The sequence below is a fragment of the Marmota monax genome, unplaced genomic scaffold, assembly GCF_021218885.2.
Source record: "Marmota monax isolate L192 unplaced genomic scaffold, Marmota_monax_Labrador192_F-V1.1 WCK01_AAM20220418_F8-fsc00052, whole genome shotgun sequence".
Classification (NCBI taxonomy): domain Eukaryota; kingdom Metazoa; phylum Chordata; class Mammalia; order Rodentia; family Sciuridae; genus Marmota; species Marmota monax.
The window spans coordinates 6576394-6589693 of NW_026693473.1; the positions used below are offsets into that span (position 1 = coordinate 6576394).

The 13300-nt window shown below is 36.0% G+C and overlaps 1 protein-coding gene across 4 annotated transcripts in view; it reads right to left on the bottom strand.

The window, feature by feature from the left end:
- Positions 1–1876: 1876 nt before the first annotated feature.
- Positions 1877–13300, bottom strand: part of Osbpl11 (oxysterol binding protein like 11) — an 80103-nt gene continuing 68679 nt past the window's right edge. For all 4 annotated transcript variants that reach the window (XM_046457996.2, XM_046457993.2, XM_046457995.2 and 1 more), the window contains exons 12-14: positions 12440–12622; positions 6700–6853; positions 1877–3557 (exon numbers count right to left, since the gene is read on the bottom strand). In XM_046457996.2, coding sequence (XP_046313952.1) covers positions 3492–3557; positions 6700–6853; positions 12440–12622 — 403 coding nt within the window. In that variant the 3' untranslated portion in view covers positions 1877–3491. The remainder of the gene's footprint in view (positions 3558–6699; positions 6854–12439; positions 12623–13300) is intronic.

The window sequence follows — 13300 nt, forward strand, 5'->3', positions numbered from 1 at the left end:
GGGGCTTAAAAACAATGTATTAAAAATCCAATTAATTGGAAAATGACCTTGGGACTTAAATACAAATATTTCACAAAAGGTACAGGTTGATAAGTATTATAAAAATGGTAAATAAACAAAAGCAAAGAAATGGCTGCAACATTATATTACTCAGGCTTGGAATTTTTTTTTTTTTTTTTTTGGTGGTACTAGGGATTGAACCCAGGTGTGTTCTACCCCAAAGCTACATTCCCACCAGACCCATTTTTTTTTTTTTTAAGACATGGTCTCACTAAGTTAACCAGGCTGGCCTCAAACTCGTGATAATCCTACCTCAGTCTACAAATTTGCTGGGACTACAGGCATGTGCCACCACACCTGGCTCAGTCTAGTCTTGGACTTCTTAATACAACTTCTATTCACCAGAGGGAAGTGTACATTTAAAATTTGGCCCAAAAGAAAGAGACTCAAATATGTAACACTCTATATAAAGTTCTGTTTTCCTGGCTAAACAATAACAAGGTGAAGATACATAATCCAAACCAAATTCCTAGCTCTTTTTTTTTCCTTCTTCTTCTTCTTTTTTTTTTTCTTTTTCTTTTTTTTTTTGGTGGTGCTGGAGATCGAACCCAGAGCCTTGTGCATGTAAGGCAAGCACTCTACCAACTGAGTTATATCCCCAGCCCCTTCGAGCTCTTTTGAGGGGAATAAACTGCAGCTTCTGGAAGCAGATATTGCTTCTTCTTCACTCTGGGACCTCCCTGGCTGTAGGAGAGCAATGGGATGTCAAGATAGGGATAAGGTAAACAATTGTCATCAAGTAGTACTCAGTCATTGCTCTTAAAGAATTTGGCTCAATAACAGGGAGAGACTACAATTACTCTTAAGTGTATAATTTCTTAAAGCGTTTAAAAACTTGTTTTCAATAATTCTTAAAAAGGCTCAACAATCCAAAGAAATAAACGGGCACTTGAATGGTTCAAACAACAAAACAAAAAGCTCTGGCTTCACATTTTATATCCTTGATCCAGTACATTTGAACGTAAAACATTTCCTATTTATTTATTTATTTTTGGTACTGGGCATTGAATCCAGGGGCATTTAACCACTGAGGCACATCCCCATCCCTTTTTTAATTTTTAAATTTTTAAAAATTTTTTAGTTGTTGATAGACCTTTCTTTCTTTCTTTCTGTTTTTTTTTTTTTTTTTTTCAATTTATATGTGTTGCTGAGAATCAAACCTAGTGCTTCACACATGCTAGGCAAGTGCGCTACCGCTGACCACAGCCCCAGCCCCACCTCCGGCCCTTTTTATAACTTTTTAAAAAATATTTATTTATTTTTTTTTTGTTGTAGTTAAACACAATACCTTTATTTTATTTATTTATATGTGGTGCTGAGGATTGAACCCAGGGCCTCATAGGTGCTAGGCGAGTGCTCCACCACTGAGCCACAACCCCAGCCTCCCCATCTCCAGCCCTTTTAAATATTTTATTTAGAGACAGATTTTTGCTGAGTTGCTTAGTACCTCACTAACTTGCTAGAGTTGGCTTTGAACTCACAATCCTCCTGCCTCAGCCTCCCAAGCTGCTGGTGTTATAGGCGTGCGCCATTGTGCCCAGCAAACATTTTAGTTTTTTATATAGGGTCTCACTAAGTTGCCAAGTGAGGCTCACTTCAAACTTGTGATCCTTCTGCCTCAGCCTCCTGAGCTACTAGGAATAGACATAAGCAAATCGGCTAAACATTTTAATTTTTCATTAAATTACTCGCTAAGTTGGAGATTCCTGAAGGTAAGGATTTAAAGAGAAAAATTGATGGTTCCCCGATGAGCAGGGCAATAATTCTACTAAATAAAATTTCCCTTTTCTTTCTATTCATAAAACAGACAAATGCATCATTGCTCTCTACTTTTTTATTATTTTTCAATTTTCTCAACACATGAACTGTAGCTCACTTTGAGAGTTTTCAGTGCATTTCACAGCAAAAATGAAAGGGAATCATTAAAATGGTGTACAATTTACAATTTGTTGAAAAAATTGTTTTGTAATTTTCATCCTACTATCACCTCTCCAACAGAACACAATTTATCAGAGCACAAAGCTTATTAAACTTCTTATGATGATGCAACAGACACAGCCATCTACCATGGCTGATGAATAACAGGTACATATTATGCACACTGATTGGAAGACCACATCAGAAGAAACAGAGTAAGGCACCACTCTTGGAAAATTAAGGTAGCTTGCAGTAACAAGTGCTGAGCACCATAAGCAGGTACTCAATAAATACTTGACTGAATGATGAAAACCATAATTAGAGCTATTCTTTTAATTGCCAGCAATTCTTCAACCTCAATAAAATACTGATTTTAAAAAAGATTTGTACCTGAATACAACTTCCTGATATCTTTTTATTTCATACTTTCCTCAGCATTTAAGTTTACTTGAAAATAAAATAAAACCATACATTCCATGTGTTCAGTCACATATACATGTATAACTGAATTACTGACAAATACAAATAGTCATTTGTTTTAACTTTTGAATGAACAGAGGTAAGATAAGCAAACTTATTCAGAGGGATAGTACATAATACTGAATATTAACCTACAAATGAAAAAAAGATAAGGAAAAAAGTAACAGCTTTATTTTTCAATATTTGCTATTTTCTTTAATGCCTTAGTTCTTAAAAGGCCAAAATCTCATCATATTGACATGAACACATTTAAAAAATTGTCTCTCAAGTGTAATATTTAATAAAACTAGATATTGAAAAATGTTCTGAAATTTTTCAAGTCAAGGTTGTTTTCAAGTATATTAAAATGCTCAGAAGAAAAAATTCTCCATGGTTATAATTCTAATCAATTTATAAATATTCTTTTTAAAAGAGTTCCAACAGAGGTGGATAATGGATAAGTTCCTCAGACACAGGCACACAGTCTTTTTGAAGAAAAAGAATGCCTTGTTACTACAATCTGGTGATTTTTTTTTTTTTTTTTTAATAACACTGATTTCAGGCACAATGGCTGAATCCACTTCTGGGTCATGTTCTTCCTCCTCTTGGTTGGTTTATAAGAGTAGTAAATACTTCAGTTATGGATAGAAAGCAAAACACAAACTCTGGAAGACACTTCACTTTTCACTACAAAGAAATCAAAGTCACTGAGTCCTCACTGTTGTGTGTATCCGATGCCCCTATGCAAAAATAGGTATTCAAACAGCTTTAAGGACCAGGAACTAGATGAAAGATTAATCATCTAAAATTCAGGTAAAAGGTTTTAAGATGGTATTGCTCACATCACATGAACAGGTTGGTGAGAGGTCCCTCGTGTTTCTTTAACACTTTGGTCTTGCTGCAGTATAATAGTGCCCAAGTAGGTATATTCATGTTCAGTTAGTTTTCATCTGTGCAATCAGGAAGCAGGTCACTCAGTGCAATGAATCCAGTCCGGGAAGGTTGAGGGTAAACAGAGAAGAACCTCATTTGGTCAAGTCTTAAGAGAGCATGTGTCACTCTGCTGCTTGTGCTGTTGAAATTACCTTCCAAAGGGGTTTGTGATAAACCCAGCCATCTCCCTGAAATAAGGAGAAGGGGAAGAACAATTCAGCTAATATTTTCAAAATTAAAACCAAAACTAGAACTACATCGTCACTGAAATGGAGTTCTATTTTCTCATTTAATAAGACAACGTTTTGTGAAGTAATAAAGCGTCTGTGCTTAAGATGTCAGTTTAGCTAGAATTGTGTGAGATCTAGTACAGGAGAACCTAGGTTGTGACCTATGGACATTTTTTTTTTTTTTTTTAGGAGTCATGTGCAGCAATTCTGCCATTTTTGCCAAGATGCTACAGATTGAGGCTCTCTCAATTATGGGCCACTGGTGGATCACAAAGAAATGTCATGAAGGTATTAGCTGTTTTCCTATCTGGCATCTATACTACCCAAATGTTGTTTTTTGGTTCTTTCTGACTTTTTGGGGTCCTATGAATAGGATACTGGAAGGAGACAGAGTCAAAGAGTGAACTAAAAATGGGAGAAGAGTAAAGTGAAGAAAGAAGAGCTATAGTGAATGTATGCTTTGGCTCACTGGGTAAGAACTTAGCAGAGTTAAGATCAGGGTAGCGAAGATCATAGTTCATTGTTTATAGGACTAGGCAGAGTCAGATGTGAACCTATGTCTATACCCCTGTGTGTCCTTCAATTTATTTGTATTTATTTATTTATTTTAATAGGAGCCAACTCAATTTTATTTAGGAAGTAAGACTAGTTTCAAACTGCTCATGGGAGAGGGCTGAGGCAGTATTCTACAAACAGAAAGTAATAGAATCCAAAATACAAGCATTTACAAATTAGGAAGTGAAAAATAAATTTTCCTTAATGTAGTAAAAATAATACTTTGATTTGGAGCTAGGGGCACTTATTCCACAAAAATACTTTATGATACATGGTTACTCTGAGATACGCAACTCCATCCTGGCCCTTAGGAATCTTTCTCATATCCTTTGTGTGTTCTACTAATTAATTGCAACAACAAATATTTATAGTTCCAGGTATTGCTGTAGGTGCTTTGGATTCAACAGAGAACAAAAATGGACAACACATTTCTGTCCTCTGGAAGCTTACATTTGTCTGAGATACAGAAAACAAACAACCATTTAATAAATTATGTGAAATGTTTGTTATTAAAATAAAAGAAGGAGTAAGAGAAATCTGGCATGTCCCATCATGCTAGGAATTAGATGAACTTCATAAGTCACAAAGGATGATTTTAGTAACAAATGAAAGCAACTGCAAGGTGATCTGCAGTGCAAAATTCATGATAAACTATGTGAGTACAAAGTGCTGTTGCTTCACAGTGGTCTCAGCTACCAAAAAATCACCCTGAAAAACTGTGTTTAAGGTTGAGCATGGTGGAACACACCTGTAACCCCAGCAGCTCCAGAGGCTGCCACCGGATGATCATGAGTTCAAGGTCAGCATCAGCAACTCAATGAGGTCCTAAGCAACTCATCGAGACTCTGCCTTTTGGATTGTAAAGAACTTTCCTAGGATCTAACTACTAATATTTCTGGTGTATTGGCCAGAACGTGATGACGGTGCTGGTCTTGAGAGACCTGTGTGGCGGGTGGTTCACGCTGAAGTCCGTTGTGCCCCTAAGACCAAACAGGACGGCTCCACCAGAGAATTCTGGGATCTCCTTCACCTAGAGAGCCTGCGCTGGATAGAGCAGCTTCCAGCACCCAGACTCTCTGGAGAGTGGGACAAAATTCCTGTGTAGTCTCTGGAAAAGGTAAGGTACCGGGACCCAGGATTACAGAAAGGCCTGTCCCTAAGGACAGAATGAGAGACTGATCACCTCCCAGGGCCACCTGTCAATTTATTTGTATTTTTAAAAATACTTTTTATGTATTTACTCTATTTACCTTCTTCCAAAAAATCATTTAAGGATGGCAATTATTTGGCTCATGTGACAAGGATTCCTTCCTTAACCAAACTAGTCAGGCTCCTTTGAGTTGTCTTCTTGAGTAAGCCTCAATCCTTGACCTACTGAGCCCAGTTTTAGCAAAGAATCCTGAGGACCAATTTACTGAAAATACACCACCCTTGATATCCAATTAAGCCTTCCCACTTCACTCTCAAAAATAAATAAGTACCTCTTAATAATTTTCCATCCATCCCTTCACCCCAACTAACTCAAATTCCCCACTTGTTACTACTGTTTTCAAAACTGAGTGCAATCTATCTTCTACTGCACTAATCTTTAAAATATATATATATATTAGTTGTAGACATACCCAATACCGTTATTTTATTTATTTATTTTTATGTGGTGCTGAGGATTGAACCCAGTGCCTTATACATGTAAGGCAAACGCTCTACCAACTGAGCTACTTGAATAAAGTCTTCCTTCCTGTCACAGTAATTTCGCCTTCACAATAGCAACCACAAGGTTGTTAATTAAATCACCTGGTGGATAAATTGTAATTCATGTCGTTCCAAAAAGATGTCAGCTAATCACATTATAGAATGTTAGATTTAGAAGAGAAGACATGCTGTCTGATCACTTCACTTTATAGATGAAGAAATGGAGGCTATGGGAAGCTAAATGAATTGCCCAACTTCACCTAGGAAGGGACAGAGCTCTTTTCGGTATGTCCTCAAAGGCTGTGCCTTCAAATGCCTGCCCTTGTACACATTTTCTTTTTTGATCTTTACAATGTGCTTATTTACTCACATTTTATAGCTGGGGAAACTTAGCTTAGAAATGGCAAATGAACTATCCAAGGTACATTCTAGGGTCAAACTTAGCATATACACTACCTATTTGTGTTACATACAGGAAATTTGAAACATTCACTTAAGAAGATAAAACCAATAGATTCTAATGGGAAGTGTTTAATAGCAAATGGGGAAAAAATGGAAGATCCATCTATCTATATCTCTCTATTTTATCTCTATTCTATCTATCTATCTGTCTATTTATCTCAGAGGGAGAGTAGAGGGACATTAATTTTTAAAAATAAAATGTATAAGTTATGGCTCAGTGGTAGAGCACTTGCCTGGCATGTGTGAGGCCCTGGGTTCAATCCTCAGCACCACATATTAGTAAACAAATTAATAAAATAAAATTTATAAGTGATAGCAATTCAACAAAGCCTGGTAAGCCAAAGTTCTAAGCAGAGATATGAATTTTAGCCTGAATTCCTATAGAACATACCTCTTTAATAAAATATTTGGTTTTCCAAGGTGTGCCTGTTTCAGTACGGTGCCTTTCTTCTGTCCTCTGCCGTTCTTCCAGTGTTCGTTTATGCTCTGTGGCCTTATCAATTTCAGATTCCCTCAGAGAGTCTGTCACATTTTTCCATAATCGCCTAAAATCCAAAAACTGTATATTTCACATTTGTTTTTTAAAAGATAATTAAATAGGGTGATAGCCTCAAAATTACAATGATTTCTAAAAATTGCATTTGCTAAATCAGATCTGCAATTTTATGCCTATGAATTACCACAGTACTGACACTATGGCCCTAAGGTTGATATTCAGGTTGCTTTTGCTTCTTTTAAAATTAAAAATAATTTTCTTTCTTTCCTCTCTTCTTTTCTTTCTTTTTGGTACTGTGGTCTAAGTTGCTGGAGTTGGCTTTGAATTTACAATCCTCCTTCCTTAGCCTCCTGAGCTGCTGAGATTATAGGGGTGCACCAGTATGCCTGGCCCATTTGTATTTTTGAACATGATGAAATAACAGGACTGGTTTTCAGTATTGCACAAAAGTCAGTGTTGCACAGTGGTCTCTGAGAGAAGCAAACTAATGAGGGGAATCCTATGAGTGCTTCAACTTATTGCCTAGAGAATTTACAGGCCATAGGGAGGGAGAAGTTGAAACCTCAAGCAAATGAAAAATACCAGAACAATTCTTTCAGGGAAGAATAGTCTGTTCAACAAATGGTACTGGGACAACTGGACATGCATGCAAACAGCTGAACTCATTAGATCCTCATATCACACCACTGATAGAAATTAACTCAAAGAGGATTATAGACTTCAATGTAAGGCTTTTAACATTAAAACACCAAAGAGAAGCTTATAGGAGAAAATCTTTGAGACTTCAAGAGATTTCTTAGGTACAATACCAAAACCACAATTCATAAAACCCAATGATAATACTACCTTATCAAAAGTAAAAACTTATATTGAAAAAAACACAATAAAAAAAATGCTGAATGCAGTGCTGCATGCCTGTAATCCCGCAGCTCAGGCGGGTGAGGCAGGAGGATTGAAATTTAGAGGCTTCAACAACTTAGTGAGATACTAAGCAACTTAGAGAGACCCTGTCTCAAAATATGTGGCTCATGAAGTGCCCCTGGGTTCAATCTCACCCACCAGTCACATACAAAAAAGAAGAGTAGGAGACTAGGAAAAAAGTTGTAGAATACATATACAATAAAGAATTTTAATCTAGAATTTACACAGATCTCCTACAACCCCAAAGGAAGACAGACAATTCAATAGAAAAAAATGGGTAAAATATATATAAACACATTTCATAATGAAGAGAGATAGCTAACAAGCCCTTGAAAATATGGTCAATACCATTCATTAATATAAATTAAAACCATTTTTATTTCATACCACTAGAATGGGTATAAGAAATAATACAGCCCGGTGCAGTGGCGCACACCTGTAATCCCAGAGGTTCAGGAGGCTGAGCCAGGAGGATTGCAAGTTTAAAGCCAGCCTCAGCAACAGTGAGGCGTAAGCAACTCAGTGAGACACTGTCTCTAAATAAAATACAAAATAGGTTTAGGGATGTGACTCAGTAGTGAATGAGTGCCCCTAAGATCAATCCCCAGGACCCAAACAAACAAACAACCCCCCAACAAACCAAATAATACAGACTCTATTAGCATAGATATGGAGAAATTAGAACCTTAATACATTGCTGGTAGGAATGTAAAATGGTATAATTATTTTGGAAAACAGTTTGGCAGTTTTTCCAACATTTAAACATAAAACTACCATACAACCCAGCAACTGTACGTGTAATATTTATCCAAGAAAACAAAGTGTATTCACACAAATCTGTACAAAGTTTTCACAACAATATTATTCATCACAGCTTAAAACTGGAAATGTCTATCAACTGCTGAATAGATATGTAAAAGATAATATATCCACACAATGGGATACACATAGTTTAGCAATAAAAAGGAGTGAACTGATACATGCTTTACATCACAGATAACCCTCAAAAATATTACGCTAAAGAAAGAAGGCAGAGCATAATAGATGGCATACTGATTATAGGATTCTATTTATAGAAAATATATAGAAAAGACAAATTTACAGAGATAGAAAGTAGATTAGTGATTACATGGATCTGGGGATAAGAATGAAGTTAACTGTAAATGGATGAGAAGTACCTTAAGGTAGGAGGAAAAGATTATAAAAATGATTATGGTAATGATTGTAACACCCAGGAAAGTTACCAATACAGTTGAATCTATAATGAAACAGGTTAATAAATTTATAAAACATATCTTTATATATGAAGTTGTGTTTTTAAAAAATGTGGAAATACATATCTTTATATATAAAGTTGTGTTTTTTTAAAAAATGTGGAAATTTTAATGTTAAAGTACATTTCAAAGTAAGGACTACTACTGACAGAAGAACATTTTATAATGATCAAGGATCAATACATCAAGAATACAAACCAATTATCAATGTGTATACCCCTAACAACAGGGTTTCCAGTAAAATAAAGTAACTTGCAGAACTGCAAGGAAAAATATTTAATAATAATTGGAATTCCAATAACTGATCTCAGTTGATAGAATAAATTACAGTAAGGATATAGAGAACATGAAAATTACTGCGAATTTGCTTGACCTAAGTAACATTAATAGGACACTCACCCAATATCAACAGAAAGCACATTTGTGTCAAGTACACATGAAACTGTTACCAAGATAGAAAACATTCAGGGTCATAAAACAAATCTAAGGGGCTGGGGGTTATGGCTTAGTGGTAGAGTGCTTGCCTAGGATGTGCAGGTTCGATCCTCAGCACCACATAAAAATAAATAAAGATACTTAAAAAAAAAATCTAAAGGATTAAAAACAAATTTAAAGTATTAAATCATACAAAGTACATTTGTTATGGTTTGGATGTGAGATATCCCCCAAAGCTCACATGTAAGACAATGCAAGAAGGTTCAGTGGAAAAATTACTATGTTGTGAGAATCTTAACTCAATCAGTGATTAATTAATCCCTTGATAGGGATTCACTGAGTGGTAAACTGAAGGGGTAGGGTGTGGACGGAGGAGGTGGGAATTGGGGGCATGTCTTTAGGGTATATATTTGTATCTGGCAAGTAGGGTCCTCTCTACTTCCTAATCATGTGAGCTGCTTCCCTCTGCCACACTATTCTGCCATGATGTTCAGCCTCACCTTGAGCCTTGAAGAATGAAACTGGCCTTCTATGGACTAAGACCTCTGAAACTGTGAGCCCTCATATAAACATTTCCTCTGCTACAACCGTGTTAGTTATAGCGGTGAAATAGCTGACTAAAACAACATTCTTTGACCAAAATGAAATTAACTTAGAAATGAATAATGAAAAGATTTCTGGAAAACCTCCAAGTATTTGGAAATTATCAATAATATTTTAAAATAATTTCATAAGTCAAAAAAAATTAAAAAAAAAAGGACCTGGGGATATAGCTCAGTGTAGAGGACTTGCCTAAAGTATGTAAGGCCCTAGAATCAATCCCCAGCACTGCAAAAAATCAGTCTATCAATCACTCATGAGGGAAACCAGAAAATATTTCAAAATGAAAACATCAAAACTTGTAGAATATAAATAAAACAGTCCTTAGAGGAAAATATATAGCATTAAATGTTTAAGAAAGAAAAAAAAAATGAAAACCAACCCAAGGGTTAAACTCTGGCCTTTTAGTACATAAATTTTTAACTTAACATAACAAGATCCAACTGTTTACTTATTATCTATTTGTGTCTGTTGTTTTCATGCTGCAACATCAGAGTTGAATATTTGTGGCAGAAGCCATCTGGCCCTTAAATTTATTCTTTATTATTTTACAGGAAAGGTTTTCTCACCACTGGTTTAACGGCCAGTTTAAGTAATTAGAAAAAATATTAGCAAATGATGACCAACTAGAAAAAAATGAAATAAAAAAGAGCAGAAACCAATTTTTAAAAACACTTAAAAATCAATGAAACTGCCAGGCACAGTGGGACACACCTGTAATCCCAGAGGCTCAGGAGGCTAAGGCAGAAGAATATGACTACTTGCATTTGTTTTATTGATTAATTTTATCTCTTCAAATGGTTTCTCTCCCCAGTGGGCATTTCTTTTTTCTTTTTTTTTGTTCTACTTAGTTGTATCTGATAGCAGAATGCATTTCAATTTATCATACACAAACGGAATGCAACATTTCAATTCTCTGGTTGTATACATTGTAGAGACGCACCATTCATGCAATCATACATGTACCTGGGGTAATGATGTCCATCTCATTCCACCATCTTTCCTAACATCATAACCCCTCCCCTTTGCCCAATCCAAAGTTCCTCCATTCTTCCTATGCCCTACCCCCATCACAGATCAGCATCCACTAATCAGAGAAAACATTCAGCCTTTAGTTTTTTGGGATTTGCTTACTTCACTTAGCATGAGATCCTCCAACTTCATCTATTTACCTGCAAATGCCATAATTTTATTCTCTTTTAATGCTGAGTAATATTCCACTGTGGTATATATACCACAGTATATATCCATTTATCCATTCGTCTACTGATAGGCATCTAGGTTGGTTGCACAGTTTAGCTACTGTGAATTCAGCTTCTATAAACATTGGTATGGCTGTGTCACTATAGTATGCTGATTTTAAGTCTTTTGGGTGTAGACCAAGGAGTGGGAGAGCTGAGTCAAATGGTGGTTCCATTCCAAGTTTTCTGAGGAATCTGCACACTGCTTTCCAAAGTGGTTACACCAATTTGCAGTCTCACCAGCAATGTATGAGTGTACCTTTTCCCCCACATCCTTTCCAACACTTATTATTGCTTGTATTCTTGATAACTGCCATTCTGACTTCTCCAGTGGGCATTTCTGTATCTGTGAATTATACTCTGCATTCTTTGTCCATTTTCCTATTGAGGTGTCCTCCTTTTTGCTAATGATTTGTAAGAGCTTTTATGATGATGATAGTAATCCTAGATTCTTTAATGTTGTTAATATTTTTGTTCAGTTTAGTAAGAGCTTTTATAATGATAGTAATCCTTTGATTCTTTAATATTGTTAATATTTTTGTTCAGTTTACAAATATTTGATATAATGCATTAGTTGGTAAGAGGTTTAAATGCATCAGATCACTTTAATCCTTTTAATTTAGATGAGAAGGAAGCTGATGCAAACTGGTACAGTGACTTATCCGAGGTCACAAATTACTTAAAAGGCCTAGATTAAGATCCAGAGCTTCTGAGTTTCCTGGATGGAAGCAAAGATAATGTACTGGGGCTGGGGTTGTGGCTTAGTGATAGAATGCTTGCCTAGCATGTGTGAAGCACTGGGTTTGATTCTCAGCACCATATATAAATAAATAAATAAAGTAAAGGCCCATTGTTGAGGGCCACAATCAAGTCAAGATGGCGCCTGGCACTTTGCCAGGAGGAAGTAATGCCAGTGAGTCATTAAGATGATGAGGATTCCTTAATGACTGACTGCTGTATCTAGATGATGTTAATTAAGTTAAGCTGTGTGTAATTAGTTAAGTATATATACCTCTGCTATCCCGTAATAAAGCGGCTCCCGCTGTTTCAATCTTCACAAGTTGCTTGTCACCCCCCGGTTATTTTACCCAGCCAGACTGCGGCAGCCCATCAACAACTAAAAATATATATATTAAAAAAAAAAAAAAAAAAAGGACGACATACCTAGATTCAAATGGATCCTGCTTCTCCAGCGGTCTTACTCTTTTCTTTGTTACGGCCAATTTAGTCAGGTCCACATACTTTGTCTCTCCATTGCTATAAGTGAACTCGAGAACACTATTCCATTCCCCTTGCACTCTGCATACCACAGTGTTGGTAATGTTATGCTTTACTTCAGCTGTAACCCTAGAAGCAGGCAGAAAATAAAGATATATTCTAATAAGTGATAAGTGATACTAAATTTATTTCTTAGGTTCTGAAGCCCAAGAACACACCCTGCATATTCAATTTAAAAAAGTTACAGAGCTCATTTAAATTAGTGGGCATCAAACAAACTCCTTGTAAATTTTATAACACTTTCCTAGATAATTTCTTTTCAAACATCAATTTTAGTCTTTAGATAGAATATTAGGCATCAAGGCCAGACATGGTGGCATACGTCTGTAATCCTCGTGGCTCGGGAGGCTACAAAAGAAGATCTCAAGTTCAAGGTAGCCTCAGCAACTTAGTGAGACACTGTCTCAAAAAATAAAAAGTGCTGGAGATGTGGCTCAGGAGTAAATTGCCCCTGGGTTAAATCAACAGTACCTGCTGCAAACCTCCAAAAAGAATAATAGGCATCAAACCACAGACTTCATTACCATAAATAAAGTATGATCTTAAACATTTCCTTCTGTATTACAGTCTAAAATGTTTGGACACTATAATCTATTCAATTTATTTTTACGAGTCCTATTTAAAAATCTGGAGTTCTGGATATATCAAGTTTTGTATTTAAACCAAATGTTATGGTTTAGGTGTCAGGTTTCCCCCAAAAGCTCATGTGTGAAACAATTCAAGAAAGTTGAGAATTGAAAGGATTGG